This window comes from Leptonychotes weddellii, chromosome 14 (assembly GCF_054177405.1).
Source record: "Leptonychotes weddellii isolate Sample4059 chromosome 14, ASM5417740v2, whole genome shotgun sequence".
NCBI lineage: Eukaryota > Metazoa > Chordata > Mammalia > Carnivora > Phocidae > Leptonychotes > Leptonychotes weddellii.
The window spans coordinates 73,411,579-73,431,489 of record NC_138382.1 but is presented as its reverse complement, the minus strand read 5'-3'; the positions used below and the strand labels follow the sequence as shown (position 1 = coordinate 73,431,489).

At 47.7% G+C, this 19,911-nt stretch overlaps 1 protein-coding gene and 1 long non-coding RNA gene across 4 annotated transcripts in view; one reads left to right on the top strand and one right to left on the bottom strand.

The window, feature by feature from the left end:
- STXBP1 (syntaxin binding protein 1) overlaps positions 1 to 759 on the bottom strand; it is a 55,669-nt gene extending 54,910 nt beyond the window's left edge. For 2 of the 3 annotated variants that reach the window (XM_006747644.3, XM_031018526.2), the window contains exon 1: positions 534 to 758. In XM_006747644.3, coding sequence (XP_006747707.1) covers positions 534 to 570 — 37 coding nt within the window. In that variant the 5' untranslated portion in view covers positions 571 to 758. Of the gene's footprint in view, positions 1 to 533 lie in introns of all 3 variants that reach the window. The other variant, XM_031018525.2, reaches the window with a different exon arrangement.
- Positions 760 to 2,864: 2,105 nt separating this feature from the next.
- LOC145717134 (uncharacterized) overlaps positions 2,865 to 19,911 on the top strand; it is a 29,320-nt gene continuing 12,273 nt past the window's right edge. Inside the window, exons 1-2 of the long non-coding RNA XR_014140168.1 lie at positions 2,865 to 3,712; positions 8,958 to 9,037. This is a non-coding gene — a long non-coding RNA (uncharacterized LOC145717134). The remainder of the gene's footprint in view (positions 3,713 to 8,957; positions 9,038 to 19,911) is intronic.

The following is a 19,911-nucleotide window of genomic DNA, read 5'->3' as shown; positions in this document are numbered from 1 at the left end:
TGATTAGGAGTGAAGAAGAATGGAGGTGCAGGGGAGGGTGATGGGTGCAGAAGGGGTGGGTGATAGGCTGCAGGGGATAAAGGCGAGGTGAAGGGGAGGGATGGGGTGCTGGGGGGTCGTGAAGGGGGAGGAAAAAGGAATGGCGTGAAGGGGGGATGGGGTGAGGGGGAGAGAAATGGGGGTGAGGAGGGAGCGATGGGGTGGTAAAAAGGGAAGAGCGGGAGGGGGATGCAGGGGAGGGATGGGTGAAGGAGGATGGGGTGAAGAGGGGAGGGGTGGGATGCAGGGAGAGGAATGCGGGAAGGGGAGAGCGGGGGAAGCAGGGAAGCGGGCGCCGGCCCCAGGAGGCCGGGAGGGACTTCCCTGCGAGGAGGGCGGCGCCGGAATAACGGGACCCTCCCAGCCCCGAGCCCCCCGGCCGGGCGGCGCGAGTAGCCCGCGCGGAGGCCGGGGCGCCGCGGGCAGGTACGGCGCCGCGCTCCTGCCGGGCAGCCGCAGCCCTCGCCCGCGGGAGGATCCCCCACTCCACTTACTCTCTCCGACCACGGCTTTGAGGCCAATGGGGGCCATCGTGCTGCGCGAGTCTCGGGCTCCGAGTCTCCTCAGGCGACGCCCGCGGACACGGCTACCTCCCCGGGTCAGCGCGCTCTGCCGGGCACAGCCCTTCGCTCCGCAACCGCGCTCGGGCTCAACTGACGCGCGGACTCGCCGCGGAGGCGCGGCGCGAGCCAGAGCGAGGCTGCCGACCTGCCGGCGCGCGCGCGGGCGGGGCTGGCCGGGGGCGGAGCCTTGTGCCAGCCGTCAGCGTCACCCGCGCACCTCCGCCAATCGCACTGCGGCCCGGGAGCTCGGCCCCGCCCGCCGAGATGCGGCTGGACGCGAGGCGGTCCCTGGCTGGCGCGAAAGCCGCGCCCTCCCCCTCACCTCACGCGCAGCGCGCACCCTGCTGCCAGTCGCGCGCTCCTGGGGCGCAGGGTCCTAAAGTCCCCACCGCCGCCTCCGCACCTGGCCACAGGCTACTGACAAGCTCCCTCTTCCTGAATCCACGTTATGTCCTGTCTTTCCTCTTCCTGGGAACCCTCCATTTTTCGCCTGCCCACATAAGGAACTCAGAGACTCCTAACCACAACATAACTGGAGGTTTATCGACATCATCTCTCTCTCTGGGTACCTATATCCTCATACCCGCCATTCACTGAGCTCTTGTGTCAGGCTCCATCTAAGCGCTTTACTGCATCATCTCATTAAATCCTCACAGTAATTAAGAATTGTTTTTAATCTCCATTTTCCGATAAAAAAAAAAAACCGAGGCTCAGAGAATTGAGCACTAGAGTTGCTCTCAGGCTGTGTAACATTCATTAGCAAATATTGAGTGGTCTCCCACTACTCCATGCAAGCTACTATTCTGGGCATTGGAGCTACAGCCATGTGCAAGGCAGACTCGGATCTGAGTCTTTGGGCACTCAAAAGGCTAGAAATTTCGAAGTCCCAAGTCTGATAGGAATATGCTGTAGGACAACTCAGGTCTCAGCATCTCCTTACAGGAGTCCACATTACCAAAGTGGTCCCAAGTCAGTTTTTGATGGACTTTTTTTTTTAAAGATTTTATTTATTGGGGCGCCTGGGTGGCTCGGTTTAGCGACTGCCTTGGGCTCGGGTCATGATCCGGGGCTCCTGGGATTGAGCCCCGCATTGGGCTCCCTGCTCCGCCAGGAGCCTGCTTCTCCCTCTCCCTTTGCCTGCCACTCCCTCTGCTTGTGCTCTCTCTTTCTCTCCCTCTGTCACATAAATAAATAAAATCTTTATTATTTATTAGGGAGAGGGAGGCAGGATCCCAGGACTCTGGGATCATGACCTGAGCTGAAGACAGACACTTAGCTGACTGAGCCACCCAGCTGGTGCACCTCTGATGGACTTTCTTTATTAATGAGGGATGTTACTTTTGAAATATGGCACAGGACTCACCTCTGGCTTCAAAGAAAAGCAAATGAGTTGAGCCAATTAAAAACTAAAAAGGACAGGAGAGCTTGAAGTCATAAAATCAGTGAATACTCATTAAAATTTTGGAACAACTCTGTGAGCTAAGTCCTCTTTTCTTTCTTTCTTTTTCTTTTTTTTTTTTTTTAGATTTTATTTATTTGTCAGAGAGAAAGAGCACAAGCAAGGGAGAAGCAGGCTCTCTGCCGAGCAAGGAGCCCAGTGTGGGACTCTATCCCAGGACCCTGGGATCAGGACCTGAGCTGAAGGCAGATGCTTAACCAACTGAGCCACCCAAGTGTCCCTAAGTCCTCTTTTCTTAACATTATTAAGAAATGTAATAATATTTACAGATGAACAAACTGAGATTCAGAGAGGATAAGAGCTTTGCTAGTGACAAAGGAAAGATCCAATTCCAGAATCTGAATTCTGAATCATTATTTTACACTGAGCAGTTAAAGCAGCTGAGGCCCACAGGAGGACTTTCCAAAGGTCGCACACAATGAAGAATGGCAGAGCCAGGACAAGAGGCCACATGTCCTAGTTCAGCTACCAGCCCCAGGGCAGGAAGATTTGACCATCTTCTTGCCCCCACCCCAATCTACCCCAACAGAACTTTCACATGGCTTCACAGGGAGAGTAAGTGTTTGTTTGTTTGTTTTTTTTAATGTTTTATTTATTTATTCATGAAAGTCAGAGAGAGAGAGAGAGGCAGAGGCAGAGGGAGAAGCAGGCTCCCCGCCCAGCAGGGAGCCTGATGCAGGACTCGATCCCAGAACCCTGGGATCATGACCTGAGCCGAAGGCAGACGCTTAACCATCTGAGCCACCCAGGCGCCCCGAGAGTAAGTGTTTGTCTATCATTTCACATCTGGGCTCTGCCTTTTACCCAAGGAAGGCATTGATAGTCTCAGGGTGCATTTGGGGAAGGAGGAGATAATTTGTAAATGTGAGGGAACCTAGGATGCACTTGTAATGCTGCATGCTCCCCCCTTAGCCAGCCTCAGGGAGAGGGAGAAGCCTCAAGGAGCCAGTATGTTAGCTGAGAAGACAGACAGGAATCAAGGAGTCAGACACAGCATTGAGTTACTGTCCTAATAAATGCTAAAGCAGGACAGGGGCTGTGAGAGTGAGTGACGGAGCACTTGACCCAGTGGACCTGGTGAGGTATAGTCAGGGCAGATAGCAAGAGGGGTCTGGGAGAGTGTCCCAGGCAGATATACAGAAAATGCAAAGAACAAGTGCCAGAAACGAGTTTGGCTTTTCCAGGAACGGAGAGGGGGTCAGTGTGGCTGGAGGAGAGTCTGAGGGGCAGATAGAGAGGAAAGCCCCCAGAGGTAGGCCTCACTGCAAGGCTCCAGGACATTTTGGTAGCCTGGAATCTGTATGAGGACTTCCTCAAAGGTCACAGGCAAATAAAATATAGCAGCTTGTTATTTTCTGCAGAGGAAAGGACAAAAAAAGAAATATTTGCCTGTGGATGTGTACCTGAGATGTTCACCAGGGATGGCAAAAATCAGAACGGGTGTTATTCTAAATAGGATGGCTGAAAAAGCAAGTGGGGTGACAGACTGTGAACTCACTCAGGAACCCCTGACTCTGGAGTGGCGGATTGGAATCTTCCTGCTTGGGGAATCCAAGACTGGCTTGAGACCTCCTGATATCTCTGAGCCTTGATTTCCACATCTGTGAAACAAGGACAGTGGAGGAGACAGTCAGATGACCTACACCTTAAGGTAAAATCCTGCATCAGTCATCATGCCTATTACCCTTTGCTCTGTATTTTTTTTTTTTTAATATTTTAATTATTTATTTGACACAGAGAGAGATACTGAGAGCCCAGATACTAAGGAGCATCTCCTTAGAGAGGTCTGGCTGTGTGGACTGCTAGCTGGGGGCATATCAACAACCAGAACCTGGACCTCTTGGGAATTCGTACCCAGGCGAGCCCTCAGCTTGGTGCCCCAGCCCGGCCAGAGCGCGGGGCGGGGCTGCGGCCGCAGGATGCGTTGGGCTGGTCCGCGGCTGGGCAGGTGCGCTTGCAGCTGCGCATGCGCGGCCTGCAGCCTCTGCAGAGCCCTAGTGCCGAGTAGCCGCTGGGGGTAGGAAGAGTCCTGTGATTTACGCACGGGTCATGTGACGGCGGGGAGCCTGTTTGTGGCTTGGCCGCTGCGCTTCCAGGAGACAGGCAGGTGAGGGGGGCGCGGGGGATGGATGCAGAGCAGAGCAGGGAGAAACTGGAGGTCTGAGCATAAGGGCTGTGAGCAGCGTGGAGGGACCAAGAAAGGGGAGAGAGGGACAGATGAGCCTGAATTGGCAATGGAGCTGACCAAGTTGAGACAGAAGCAACGACTATAGTTGTTGCCACCAAACCTACTGATACTGTGGACCCACTGGTTTGGGTCCCGTGCACACCCAGGGCCTGTTGGAGAGCCCTTCTCCCACAGTCTCGGGCTTGCTCCTACCTCCTCTGCTTTAAAGCCGCATCATCAACTGCATTTTTCCATGTTCACCTACCCCTTCCCGTGGCCACTGGACATTTAGATTCTGCTACATTCTTTTAGAAGCAGTTTCTAAAGAATTCAACAAGATAATATTTATAAGATTCTTTACCTAGTACTGGGTACCTAGTAAGGACCCAATGAACGTTAGCTTATTAATATCATTAAAAATAACAGGAGACTGTGTCCTGCCTTTATTGACGCTGTAGATTCTTGGCAGAGGATGAAAAAGTAATTGTCTCCATCACAGCCACCCACAGTCCCCAAACCTACAAAGAGGTGCTGGGCCTGGAGTCCTTGAGTTTGGTACATCTGCCCCCAAGAGTGAGTTAACAGATTTTTGTGTTTGAGGTCAGAATATAATATCAAAAGGGCTTTGTTTGCAAAGTCTAGCCAGGGTCTCAAATTCAAAAGACTGTAGAGGCCATGTGGAAGTAACAACCACAGATGTGGCCAACTGCAGACTACATGCCTTGCCCAGAGGGGCAGTCCTTACTCAGCTCTAATCAGTAGTTTCCACGCAGCGGCCAAGGATCTTGATGGTAAGAATTGTGACATCTCCCAATGGTTAAGTATTGCTATGGACTAAAAAAAAAATTTTTATTAACACCACCACTGGCCAAACAAAACACATCTGAGGGCCACATCCAGCTCCCAAGGCACCTGCTTGCAAAACTCTGGGGGACCAAAGGGAAAGGTTGGATTCCCCCATTGAACAGGCTCCCAGAGAGGCCCTGACTTTTACCCAACTCACATAGAGCCCCATTGTGGGCAGGGCTCTGGACAGGTGTAGTGGTAGTGTGAATACCTGGCATCAACCACCAAAACCTTTCCCACTCAGCCCTGAGAGCCAGGAAAGAGTCCCTTTGTTCAGCCTGGCTCTGGGGCAGAGATTAGGGCCAGCCACTTTCGAATGGACTAGTGAACACTGTAGTGGAAGCCTCCGCAGATAGCTGATGTGGGCAGTTCAGATTTGCCTGGACTGTGAAAATCCCAAGAATAAGGAAAGAGCTACCCCCAAATGCCAGATACTAGAAGTCTCGGTGACCTCAGCCAGTGGGGGCTTAAAGCTGGGTTTTTTTGTTTTTGTTTTGTTTTTAAAAGACTTTTATTTATTTGACACAGAGAGAGGGAGAGCAAGCACAAGCAGGGAGAGCAGCAGGCAGAGGGAGAGGGAGAAACAGGCTCCCTGTGGAGCAGGGAGCCCAAAGCGGGGCTCGATCCCAGGACCCTGGGATCAAGACCCAAGCCCAAGGCAAATGCTCAACCGACCAAGCCACCCAGGTGCCCTCTTAAAGCTGCTTTTATTTGATTCAGAAAAATAAAGGGGCGCCTGGGTGGCTCAGCCCTTAAGCGTCTGCCTTCCACTCAGGTCATGATCCCAGGCTCCTGGGATGGAGCCCCGCATCAGGCTCCCTGCTCCGCGGGAAGCCTGCTTCTCCCTCTCCCACTCCACCTGCTTGTGTTCCCTCTCTCACTGTCTCTCTCTCTGTCAAATAAATAAATAAAATCTTTAAAAAAGAAATACGACGTTTTTTACACTGTGGGTATCAGAGAACAATTTGTGTCTTTTACACTTTACATTAAATTGTTATAAGATCCCAGAGGAAGGAATTTTCATTCCAACTAGGGAAATAGTTTTGTTTAGATGTGTTTTGCTTCTGGCCAGTTTGGTTAGAAAGATTCATGGAAGAAAGTGGCAGTTGAGCTGAGCCCAGAAGCTGAGAAGCGAGAGATCAAATCCAATCAAGAAAAGAGCATAGTGGCCCCTGGGTGGCTCAGTCAGTTAAGCGTCTGCCTTCTGCTCAGGTCATGATCTTGGGGGCCTGGGATCGAGCCCCGCATTGGGCTCCTTGCTCAGCGGGGAGCCTGCTTTTTCCTCACCCTCTGCCATCCCTCCCGCTTGTGCTCTCTGGCTCTATCTCTCTGTCAAATAAATAAATAAAATCTTAAAAAACAAAACAAAACAAAACCAAAAAAAAGAGCATAGACCCATGGTTCCCAAACTATGTGCTGAGGCACCCTGAGGTACCACAGCAAATTAACAGGAGCATAGCAAAATATTTTAAATTTTGGAGAGAAACAATGATATCATCTGTTGGACACTGAAAACTAGTAGCCGGAAGTAGTTCACAGTTTCAACATCAGAATTTCCTACATTCCTTTCTGTGACATTACATCTTTATAAAGCTGGGTTTTCATCAATTGATGTGACAAGAAGCAAATAACTCATGCAAATCAATGTGGAACAGGAAATGAGACAGTCAATGTCTGATGTGATTCCAAGGTCTGAGAAAATGCACCTACACTATTAGTAAGTAATGGTGGTTACTTAAGAATTATTTTAGGGGCACCTGGGTGGCTTAGTCGTTAAGTGTCTGCTTTTGGCTCGGGTCATGATCTCAGGATCCTGGGATCGAGCCCCGCATTGGGCTCCCTGCTCCGCGGGAAGCCTGCTTTTCCCTCTCTCAACGTGGGGCTCGAACTCATGACCCCAAGATGACGAGTTGCACACTCTCCCAACTGAGCCAACCAGTCTCCCCTTATTTTTTCAAATGGCAATTAAGTAGTTAGGACTAAACAACTGGTAGTTAGCTACCAACAAAGCTGATAGGTATTTCTTTTAGTCTGGGATGCTATGAAAAAAATGACAGACAGAGAGGCTACCATGCTTGGGAACCTCTGGAATAGGCCAAGTGTAGTGGTATTCATCAATGCAGCAATATTTATTGAGCACCTACTATGCTCCAGACAGCATCCTAGACACTGGAGATGCAGCAGTGAACAGGAAAGAAAATTCCCATTGGTTATGAAGCTGACATCCTAGAGGGAGAAACATAATAAATAAGTAAATAATAAACTATATAGTGTGTTAGAAAGTGATAAGTGCTATGATAAAAATAGTAGTGTGAGGGACATCTGGGTGGCTCAGTCGGTTAAGCGTCTGCCTTCAGCACGGGTCATGATCCCAGGGTCCTGGGATCAAGATCTGTGTCTGGCTCCCGGCTCAGCAGGGAGTCTGCTTCTCCCTCTGCCTGCTGCTCCCCCTGCTTGTGCTCTCTCTGACAAATAAATAATATTTTTAAAAAATAGTAGGGTGATCAGGAGTAGACCTGGAGAAGGGCAGGGAATAGTTTTGCATTTTATTTATTTTATTTTATTATTATTTTCTAAGCGGGCTCCATGCTGGGCAGGGTCCAACGCAGGGTCCAACTCACAACTGGGAGATCAAGACCTGAGCCAAGATCAGGAGCTGGACACTTAACTGACTAAGCCACTCAGGCACCCCTAGTTTTGCATTTTAAAGGGGAGAGACAGGCAGGCTGGGCTTCAATGAGAAGCCATTGGATGTGAGTTCAAAAGTCAGAAGCCAGATCTGGTGTCCCTCTCAGCACATAGGCTATGGATGACACCAGCAATAGTGACTGGGATGACCCAGGGTTGGTTATGTGAAGGACACTGGGAAACACTCAGTTTAAGGTTGAGCAGAAGGAGCAGACACCAGAAGGAGGCAGGAGGGAAATGGCCAGAGAAGTACAGAGGAGCCAGGGGTGCACAGAAAGAGGAGAGCAGAAGAACAGCTAGATGAAAACCACAGATCAGGATCAAGGGCACTTTTTTGAATAGGGGAGAGCCTCTCTTTTTTTTTTAAAACAAAACATTTTAAAAACACAGCAAAGCAATAAAGCAAATTCCCATGTGCCCCCTCCCCAAAAATAAATCAATGTTTTGCTTTAGAATTTTGTTTGTTTGTTTGTTTTTAGAATTTTGTTTGTTGATAGAAAAATAGATCTGGTTATATAATGTGGAATCCTTTTCCTCCTGAAACCCCGCTAAAGCAATAGCAGGGGAATTATAAGAAGTTTAAATCCATAAGGACACAAAGAATGGGGGCATCTGACTGGCTCAGTCGGTAGAGCATGTGACTCTTGATCTCAGGGACATGAGTTTGAGCCCCACATTGGGCATGGAGCCTACTTTAAAAAAAAGTTGCAAAAAACAAAACAAGAGACAAAGAACAGAAAAAGGAGGGAATGGGAGATGAGAGATAGTGACAAAACTCTGGAAGATGAGCAGCATGTGGCTGAGGGTTAATGATTGCATAGAGAAGAGGAGGTAGAAACACAAATCTTCAAAAAGAGACCAGACTCAACCACAGAACCTTGGAGGAAGCTCAGGATTCATTGGTACCAGGTACTTTGGAAGATGGGAGTGAAGGATAGGGCTGAGTAAACAAAGGACTCTTAAAGAAAAGGAGTCCTGCCGCCAGGTCCAGGTCCCTGTCCTCATCCCGCAGAGCCAGGTGACTGCCCCTCCCCCAGCAGAATAGTGATGATGACGAGGAGGATATTGCGGACAACAAGCATGTGTGGGACATACTATGTGTCGGTCACTTATTCCAAGCTCTTTACATATATCGATCCATTTAACCCTAATGGTCACCTATGAGTTATTTACTATTATTATCCCCATTTTACAGATGAGGAAACCAAGCCATTTGTCCAAGGGCTCACAGCCAACAAAAGAAAGGACCAGGATCCACACCGTGCCACGTGGGAGGTGAGGCTGGACGGTAGAACATGGTGCTCTGTGGTTTGGACTTTATTTCTCCATGAGAAGCCATGGAAGGTTTTCACGTATGGATGTGACATTTATTTATTTATCCATTTAACATTTAATAAATATTCATCAGGTGTCTGCAGTATGCTGGGCCCTCTGCCAGGTGCTGAGCACTCCAGGGTGAGCATATAGACACAGTGCAGGGTTGAGCCAGGGCAGGAACAGGGAGCCAGCGAGGCCTGAGGAGGGGCATCCAGTCCAGCCAGGGATCTGGAAGTGACTCTTGGGAAAGGCAAAGTTGAGACTTTTTTTTTTTTTTAAAGATTTTATTTGACAGAGAGAGACACAGCGAGAGAGGGAACACAAGCAGGGGGAGTGGGAGAGGGAGAAGCAGGCTTCCCGCCGAGCAGGGAGCCCAATGCGGGGCTCGATCCCAGGACCCCGGGATCAAGACCCAAGCCGAAGGCAGACGCTTAACGACTGAGCCACCCAGGCGCCCCAAAGTTGAGACTTTGAAGCTTAGCTGAGTTTGCATGGGAAAGAGGAGTGGGGATGATGGGGCATATCCTGAACAGAAGCAACAGAGTGGGTGAAGGCCCAGTAACCCATCTGTGGCCATGTTGGCACAGCCCACTTAGCAGCCCAGACTGGAGGCTGGATCAGAGATGAAGGCACCAAGGGAGGCTAGGGAATAGTTCAGGTCAGAGCTGTGGAGTCTCTGGGATTCTTCTGTGGTGGGCGTGGGAGGGGCTGAACATAATTAAGGTGAATCAGAATAGCACCTGCCACTTCCTGGGCACCCTTGTTTACCAAATGCTTCAAGCACAATATCTCATTTAAGCCCCCTCGAAATACTATCAAGTAGGTATGATGATTTATATGCTTTACAGATGCAGACACTGAGACACAGCACGTCCTGGGGCACATAGCAAATTCCTGGCCAAACCAGGATTTGAACCAGGCGTATTTGAGCCCAAAGCCTGAACTCTTAACCACACAGCTCTTTTTTTTTTTTTTTTTTTAAGATTTTATTTATTCATTTGAGAGAAAGAGAGCACGCAAGCGAGCATGAGAGCAGGGAGGGTCAGAGGGAGAGAGAGAAAAAATCTGAAGCAGACTGCACTGAGCGCAGAGCCCGACAGGGGGCTCAGTCCCACAACCATGAGATCATGACCAGAGCTGAAACCAAGAAACCAAGAGTTGGAAGCCACCCAGGTGCCCCTTAACCACACAGTTCTGTTGCACCTCCAGATTTCAGAGCTTCTTTGAGCCAGACACAGAAGGATACACTATGATTCCATGCATATAAAGCTTCAAGAACCGTCTAATCGATGATAGAGCTCAGTTTAATGACTATCACATGAGGGTGGAGGGTGAGGATACTGACTGGGAAGAGAGATGAGAGGGCCCCTGGGGCTCTGGAAATGTTCTGTGTCTTCTGTGTTGACCTGGGTGGTGGTAACAAGGGTGCATATTTGTATAAAAGTTCACCAGGCTGCTCACTTAATTATGTACTTTGTCAGATATATGTTATACTTCCAATTTTTATTTTTTTAAGATTTTTTATTTTTATTTTTTTAAACGATTTTATTCATTTATTGACAGAGAGAGACACAGCGAGAGAGGGAACACAAGCAGGGGGAGTGGGAGAGGGAGAAGCAGGCTTCCCGTGGAGCAGGGAGCCCGATGTGGGGCTCGATCCCAGGACCCTGGGATCATGACCTGAGTCGAAGGCAGATGCTTAATGACTGAGCCACCCAGGCGCCCCTTTTTAAGATTTTTTAAGAAGGGGCGCCTGGGTGGCTCAGTTGGTTAAGCGACTGCCTTCAGCTCAGGTCATGATCCCGGAGTCCCGGGATCGAGTCCCACATTGGGCTTCCTGCTCAGCGGGGAGTCTGCTTCTCCCTCTAACCCTACCCCCTCTTGCGCTCTCTCTCTCACTCTCTCTCTCTCAAATAAATAAATAAAATCTTTTTTAAAAAAAAGATTTTTTAAGAAGATCTTATTTATTTGACAGAGAGAGAGAGAGCACGTACAAGCTGGGGGAGGGAGAGGGATAAGCAGGCTCCACACTGAGCATGGAGCCCAATGTAGGGCTCAATCCTACAACCCTGAGATCATGACCTGAGCCAAAATCAAGAGTCGGACACCCAACTGACTGAGCCACCCAGGCGCTCCAGTTCAATTTTTAAAGATTTTTTTTTTTTTTTAAGTAATCTCCCACCCAATGTGGGGCTTGAACTCATGACCTGAGATCCAGTCACATGCTCTTCCAACTGGAAGGCACCCCATGTTATACTTCAATTTTTTTAAAACAGGGCTTCCTGGAGGAAGTGCCATTTGAAGTGAAATGGAATCATTTTGGATGATTATTACAATCATAAACCCAACGCTTATGGCATATCAGGCATGCTATTATTGAGTGCTTGTGATATGTTGGGCACTGTGCTAACTGCTCTACATGTTATTATTTGGTTTAATCTTTACTGTGGTCCTGAGGAGAGAAATATTATCCTGCCCATGTTACAGATGAGAAAATTGAGGTTTCACCAAGTCCGTGCTCTTGGCACCACCTGCTCCCACCTCCCCCTAGGGGAGAGGTGGGCCTTGGGTTAGAGAGGATGAAGCAGGAGACACCAGAGAAGGCTCTGAGCACATTGGAGGTGCTGTGAAGCCAGGCCCCTTTCAAGGTTCCATACCTAACTTCATTTTTGTAATTGTGTTTTCTCTTTCTTAAAGAGAGCACTTCCCCCCCCACCACCACCCCCGCCATACTGTCGAAGCTTCAGGCTTCTACCTGCAAAACCTGGACCTGCCCTGGCTCTGACGGTGGCTGGGGGAATGGCTGCTCCATCCTGAGACTCGAGAGTGTTATTTCTCCACACCTTAACCCCCGCTCCAGCTAATGACAGGGCACCCTGGGATCCTCATCACAGGCCACCCCCCCACACCAGTGTCTTGTAAAGCAGACCCTGAAAATCTCTCATAGCCTAAAAAAAGCAGGGATGCCTGTCCTTCCCAACTCAGATGAAACACAGGCTGCCTTTCTGGGCCCCTCCAGCTTCCTGCCTCCTCTCCACGTCCCTACTCCCTCCCTCTCCTCTCTTTGTCTACTGTCTTCCCACCTCCGCTTTTCCCTACTCACCCCTCTCCCTGACAGCAGCCGCCTTCCCACCTTACCCTACAGGGAGTCAGGGCCCAGAGCCCTCCCCACCCTGCTTCAGACCCAGCACGACTCTCAGCTTCGGGGGAGCCAGGAGTCCAGCGCTCAGAGTCTGGTCCTGCCATGTTGAGTGGCCCAGGCCTGGCACTTTTTCTCTCTGGTGTCAGTTTCCCTCCCTCCCATTTATGCATAAGCTGGGCCCTGGGCTCCTTGTCTTGAGTCACATTGAGTGTTTCCTGCTCTCTCCTGAGTCAGGAAGCAGGTAGCCAAGGGGGTCCATCTGGGGGACCTGGCTCCCCTCCTCACCAGCTGGCCACCCCAGAGGGGTCTCAGGGGCCTGTCTTTGGGCAAGCAGGTGAAGCAGGCTTTGGGTCATGGGTCTGATTGTCCACAAGCTCAGGGCTCACTGCCCAGACCTTTGGGACATCCCCGTGTGGGGTCCCTGGTGGGGTCTTCTTGACCCCCAACTCCCTCCCTCTCTTCCTTCCAAGCAGTGACCCTTCCCCTAGCTGTGGATAAGCACCCCCTTAAACACATCACAGCCACACCCCAATACAGGAGGAGCTGTTTGAGCAGATGTTTAATATACAAAACAAAAATAACAGTTATTTTGTTGAATGGATTGCCAACAATCGAAGCCATCTGTTTTCGACATCTCACCCTAGGGCCTAAAAATGCAAATGCCTCCTTCCAGGGCAAAAGCACGACCACCCAAGAGCTGTTTGAGCATATTTATAAGTAGTTCTCTGCCTGGATTCACTGGAAGACTACAAATAGTCCCCCCCACCCCCAACCTTCCCTCTGATGGGACCTCATGAAGGAGGAGACAGAGCTTGGCATTCTGCATTATGGGTTATGGCTTGCTTTTTTTTTTTCCCTTGGTGTTTTCTTCGACTGCTTAAACAAACAAACAAACCTATTTTACTCTCAAGATGAAAGTCTTGCCATTTGCAGTTTTTCTATGAGACCCATATCTTGCTACCCACCCCCCCCACCCCCACTGCTGACCCAACTTCTGAAGCTTGTGCTGAAAGAGGGCTCATCTCCAAATCCTCTGCTGCGGCTGTGCCCATCACCATTCCTGATCCCTGCATTTTCTCCTCTCACAGCAGCAGAGAAATCCTGGAATGATGTCATTGGACTATGTGTATTTTTTTTTCTTCACTTTTCATTACACAAGTAAGACAGTACACCTCTATTGTTAAAAATATCTCAAAAAGGAAATAAAAAGAATTCTTTACACTAAAACCCCATGGGACACAGTTAAAGTTGTACTCAGATGAACATTAGCAGTCTTAAATGCTTTTATTTATAAAAGACTCAAAGTAAGTGAAACAAGGACTAAGAAATTAGGAAAACGAGTTAAAAGGAGAGAGAACAAAAAGATGAAAGGGAATACCAATGAAATGGGAAAAACATACTAAGAGAATAAATAAAATTTGTTTGAAAAGAAAAAAGATCAGTTTGAAGAGACAAATAAAATGGGAGAAATCTTAACTAAAGGTAAGTCCAAAGAAAGAAAGCAAAGAGAGAAAGTAAAAATATGCAACATTAGGAATGAGGAAGGTAATACAAATGCAGATATGGATGTTATTAATTACCTTTAAATATTATGGTAATAAATTGGAATAACAAAAAGAAATAGGTTATTTTTTTAACAATACATAGATTATCAAAATTGACTTAAGCAATAGAAATAACGGACTAAGAACCATGGAAGAGATTAGAAAGACAAAGAGATTGCATCCCAAAAGACTCTGGGGGCAATAATAGGACAAACTGGGGCACCTGGCTGGCTCAGTAGGTAGAGCATGTGACTTTTGATCTCTGGGCTGTGAGTTTGAGCCCCATGTTGGGTGCAGAGATTACTTAAAAATAAAATCTTAAAAAAAATAGGACAGGGCATCTGGGTGGCTCAGTTGGTTGAGCGTCTGCCTTTGGCTCAGGTCATGATCCCAGTGTCCTGGGGTAGAGCCCCACATTGGGCTCTCTGCTCAGTGGGGAGCCTGCTTCTCCCTCTCCCTCTGCCTGCCACTCCCCCTGCTTGTGCCCTCTCTATCAAATAAATCAAATCTTTAAAAAAATTAAAGTCATGAAAGAGAGGAAAAAAGAGACAGAACTATTCCAGATTCAAAAATTAAAGAAACATTGGGGCACCTGAGTGGCTCAATCAGTTAAGGGTCTGACTCTTGGTTTTGGCTCAGGTTATGATCTCAGGGTCGTGAGATCAAGCCCAAGTTGGCTCTGAGTTCAGATTCCCTCCTTCTCCCTCTGCCCCTCCCCCTATCTAAAATAAATGAATAAATCTTTTTTAAAAATTTAAAGAAATATGACAACCAAATGCACTGGAAGCTTCTTGATTAGATTCTGGAGTTAAAAAGAAAAAAAAATCTATAAAGACATTATTGGGACAGAGAAATCTGAATATAGACAATGTGCTAGATACTATTATTACATTCAGTTCCTGCTGGATGGATAATGGAATTTTCTTGGTTGGGATAATGGGATTTTGTTTACGTAGAAGAATGTCTTAAATCTTAGGAGATACATTTTTTTAAATGTGCTAAGGAATAGTGTTTGATGTTTGCATTTCGCCTTTCAAATAGTTGAGCAAAAAAATTTTAAATGTGGTGTGTGTGTGTGTGTGTGAAGAAGAGCAGGGCCACTATGAGTGACGTGGAGTAATAGACTTCATGCGGTGTGGGTGCTGGTGCACAGACTGTGCGAGGCCTCTGTACCTGCTGGTAGCTGGAGAGATGCCAGGGACCTGCGTGAGGGCAAGGACAGTAGAGCCCACATCTGTCTCTCACCCTCTTCAGCCTCAGTGACACAGATGACCTGCAGGAGTACTGGTGTCCTTTGCCAGGGCTGCACACCTACCTGATCCCAGTACTCAGACAAGTCAAAGGAGAAGACCTGGCAGGAACCAGGGAGGCTACAGGCCCAGGGTGCCCAGAATCAACAAGATAAGTTAGCAGATCGGCAACAGCCACGTGCCGGCTCCAGCAAGAGCCTGAGGCCTTCCATCAAACCTCAGAGCACAAAAAAATGGCTGCTCCTTCCAAATCTTGAGCAAATTGATTCTGTGGCCAACCCAACTTGGAACCACACAGGGGAAAGAATTCTAGGAAACTTGGTTCCAGCTAAGTCGACACAGGACAAAGTAGAGCATAAGTGTGTGTGTGTGTGAGAGAGAGAGAGAGAGAGAATGCACAAATGTGGCAAAATGTTAACAATTGGTGAATGTAGGTGAAGAGTGCTCAACTTTTCTATAGATTTGAAATTTGTTTAAAGACTTTATTTATTTATTTGACAGAGAGAGACAGCGAGAGAGGGAACACAAGAAGGGGGAGTGGGAGAGGGAGAAGCAGGCTTCCCGCTGAGCAGGGAGCCCGATGCAGGGATTCCAGGACCCTGGGATCATGACCTGAGCCGAAAGCAGACACTTAATGACTGAGCCATCCAGGTGCCCCTAGAGTTGAAATTTTTAATAAAAAGTTAGAGGTGGGAAAGGCACCAGGCCCACATGGTTTTGCAACTGAATTTTATCTAGCTTTTAAAGATCAGATTATTCTTAGGTTATGTAAACTATTCTAAACCACAGGAAAAATATGGAGAGTTCATAATCCATTTTACTAACATTACCTTAGTACTAAAACACAATTTAAAAAAAAAAGAAGAGGGGCACCTGGGTGACTCAGTTGGTTAAGCATCTGCCTTTGGCTCAGGTCCTGATCTCAGGGTCCTGGGATCAAGCCCCACATCAGGCTCCCTGCTCAGTGGGGAGTCTGCTTCTCCCTCTCCCACTACCCCTCTCCCCTGCTTGTGCTCTCTCTCTCAAGTAAATAAATAAAATCTTTAAAAACAAACAAACAAAAAAGCAGCAGAAGAGGGCGCCTGGGTGGCTCAGTTGGTTAAGCGACTGCCTTCGGCTCAGGTCATGATCCTGGAGTCCCGGGATCGAGTCCCGCATCGGGCTCCCTGCTCAGCAGGGAGTCTGCTTCTCCCTCTGACCCTCCCCCCTCTCGTGCTTTCTCTCGCTCATTCTCTCTCTCAAATAAATAAATAAATCTTAAAAAAAAAAAAACAAACATGAAGACTTTATTAAAAAAAAAAAAAGCAGAAGAAGAAAAGAAAACTGTAGATCATTTTCACTTTTGGGTCCCAACCCCCACCCTCGGGAATAAGAGGCTTCATCACTAGGAACATATAGTCAATTTATTACATAAATAAACTAAAGAAGAAAAAACACAAATAACTTTCTAACCAGAAAAACATGTTATTTAAGCATTGCATGAGCTCCCATACCATGCTCTCCACATTGGGAAGGCTGTAATGGTTTGTACAGTGGAGCTTCTGCCCTTCAGAAAAATCACAGGTTTCCTGTAGTTGAGCGTTCAATCAACCAGAGGAAGATAAAAGAGAGACCACAACTGGGTTCTAAATTGAAAACAATGACATTCCAAATGGCATGGCAAGAAGAGTGAGGGTGAAGGAGAACCCAGGGCTGATGAGCTAGAAATGAAATTTGAGCTCCTAGCATTTACAGATAGGAAAACGGAGGTCCAGAGAAGGGAAGGGCCTTACCCAGTTTCATAGAACGCCCATCCAGCCAGGTCAGCATGGACTTCAAGCACCAGTTCCACAGATCCAGAAAGCAAAAGCCAAGCGAAGACTATTTTCTAAAACGAAGCTGACCCTACCACCTGCAGGTCGACGGGAGGAACAGCAGAATCCTGAGGGCCAGGACTAGGGTAGTGGGATTGGTACTTTTCCTCTTGCCTCAGGTCCTGGTTTTGTTTAAATGTTTGATATTTTGTTCATCATGGAACTTTTGGCATTAATTTTTAATTAAAAATACTTCATCAGGGACACCTGGGTGGCTCAGTCAGTTAAGTGTCTGCCTTCGGCTCAGATCATGATCCTGGGGTCCTGGGATCGAGTTCCACATTGGGCTCCTTGCTCAGCGAGGAGCCTGCTTCTCCCTCTGCCTGCTGCTTCCCCTGCTTGTGCTCTCTCTCTCTGACAAATAAATAAATAAAATCTTTAAAAAAAAATACTTCATTAATGGGATGCCTGGGTGGCTCAGTCACTTAGGTGTCTGATTTCAGCTCAGGTCGTGATCTCGGGGTCCTGGGATGGAGCCCCACGTCAGGCTCCCCACTCAGCATGGATTCTGCTTCTCCCTCTCCGCTCCCTTCTGTCCCTCCTCCTGCTTGTGCTCTCTCTGTCTCTCTCTCACATAAATAAATAAAATCTTGGGGTGCTTGGGTGGGTCAGTTGGTTAAGTGTCCAGCTCTTGGTTTTGGCTCAGGTCATGATCTCAGGATTGTGAGATCATTGAGCCCCAAATCGGGCTCCATGCTCAGCAGGGAGTCTGCTTGAGGATTCTCTCCCTCTCTCTCTACCCCTCCCTCCACTCTCCTCTCTCTAAAATAAATAAATCTTAAAAAAATAAAATCTTAAAAAAATACTTCATTAAACTATTATTTATCTTGATTAGGGGATTTTTGGCACATACACCCCTCACCCTTAAATTTTACACCCTAGACTAGTACCTCACTTGTTTCCCATTCCCATTACCTTATACTCTAAAACCTGGAATCTTCATTCCTATTCTCATTCCCTCCCCCAACCCAGCACTGGCATCTCATCAGAGGATCTCATCTCTTTTGTAGTAAGAACACAGGCAGAAACACTCCTCCTCTCCCTCCCTTCCTCCCTCCCTCCTTCCTTCCCTCCCTGCCTCTCTAGCTCCTCATTTCAGGTGCTGTGTTAAGTAGAGGGCCTTTGCCCTTAGGCAGTTATCAAGTAAGGAGGCATCTAGAAAATGCAGTAAAGTGTTATAAGAGATTTAAATGGTCAAGAGAAGGATTGCATCTGGGATCATGGGAAGAGGAGGGTCTAGATGGGTTCCATCCTATTTCCCATCCACACCTGCTGCTTCATCTATGTCGGAACCACAAATAACAAGTTATTAAGCACTTACTATGTGCTCAGCAATAGTCTAGAAGGTCTAGCTTATCAGATCAATGGCTCCCTTGTGGTAGAGGTAGAGGCTCAGAAATGAAAAGTCTTTACTCAAATCTCCACAACTGGTAAGGAGGAGAACACTGATTCAATCTGAGGTCTGCCTGACTCAGAGTTGATTCTTGTAATCATTATTTGTCGTATTTGTCATTCAGCAAAATTGGTGCCTGCCTACTGTGATAGGACTGGTTTTAGGGGCGGGGGATACAGGAGTGAAGAAAATGGTTAAAAATTCCTGCCCCCGTGTGGCATTCACTCTGGTGAGGAGGACCGGCAATAACCATGTAATTAAATAAACAAGATAATTTCAGATAATAAAGTGTTATGAAAAAAACTAAAGCAGGATGATGGGATAAAGAATCTGTGTTGTCAGGCAGCCTCTCCGAAGATGGAGCATTTGAGATGAGACTTGAACCTAAGGAATCTACTGTGTGGATATTGGGAGAAGGAAACAGGAAGTGCAGAGGTCCTGGGGTAGGGTTAACCAAGGCACATTTGTGGAACAGACCAGTTGGTGTGGTTGGAACATAGCAAACAAGGAAGAGCGAGGGAGGCTATGAGGTGTGAGGCCGTGTCGCACAGTTGGGCTGTGATAAAGAGCTTGGATTTTATCCGAGAGCAATGGAAAGCCATGGAGGGATTTCAGCAGGAAGGTGATGAGATGCAATTCCTGTTTTTTAAAGGATCACTCTAGTATATGGTTTGACAACCCATTGATATTTTAGGCCAGACGATTCTTTGTGGTAGGGGGGCTGTCCTGTGCATTGTAGGATGTTTATCAGCATCCCTGCCCTCTACCCACTAGATGCCAGTAATACACTCCTAGTCATGACTACCCAAAGTGTCTCCAGACATTGTCAGATGTGCCCTGGAGGGCAAAAGTCGCTTCCAATTGAGAATGACTGCTGTAGTCATAAAAGCAAAGAAGGGCCATGGAATGTTCTCAATTGAAAAAGCCTGCAAAGGGCGCCTGGGTGGCTTAGTTGGTTAAGCGACTGCCTTCGGCTCAGGTCATGATCCTGGAGTCCCGGGATCGAGTCCCGCATCGGGCTCCCTGCTCAGCAGGGAGTCTGCTTCTCCCTCTGACCCTCCTCTCTCTCATGCTCCCTGTCTCTCATTTTCTCTCTCTCAAATAAATAAATAAAATCTTAAAAAAAAGAAAAAGCCTGCAAAAACCTGATAGCTACGTGCAATGCCTGATCTCAGACTGGATCCCGCATGGTAAGGGGAGAATGCAAGGTGCTGCTGACACAGTAAGAATGTGATAGTTGGGGCACCTGGGTGGTGCAGTCAGTTGAGGGGGTGACTTTTGGTTTCGGCTCAGGTCATGATCTCAGTGTCGTGGGGTCAAGCCCTGTGTCAGGCTCCATGCTCAGAGTAGAGTCTGCTTGAGATTCTCTCTCCCTTTACCCCTCCTGCTTGTGCTCTCTCTCTCTCTCTCAAATAAATAAATAAATCTTAAAAAAAAGAATGTGAGTGGTGGATTAAATAAAACTATTGAATCAACATTAATTCCACCAAAGTTGCTAACTGTACTGTTGTTATGTAGGAGAATATCCCTGTGCTTAGAAAATACACACTGGAGTCTTTATGTATAAAGAACGATGAGGTATAAAGTCTATGCTTAAATCAGTCAGGACAAGTTATATACAAGCATATATACATACCCATGCATGTGTGA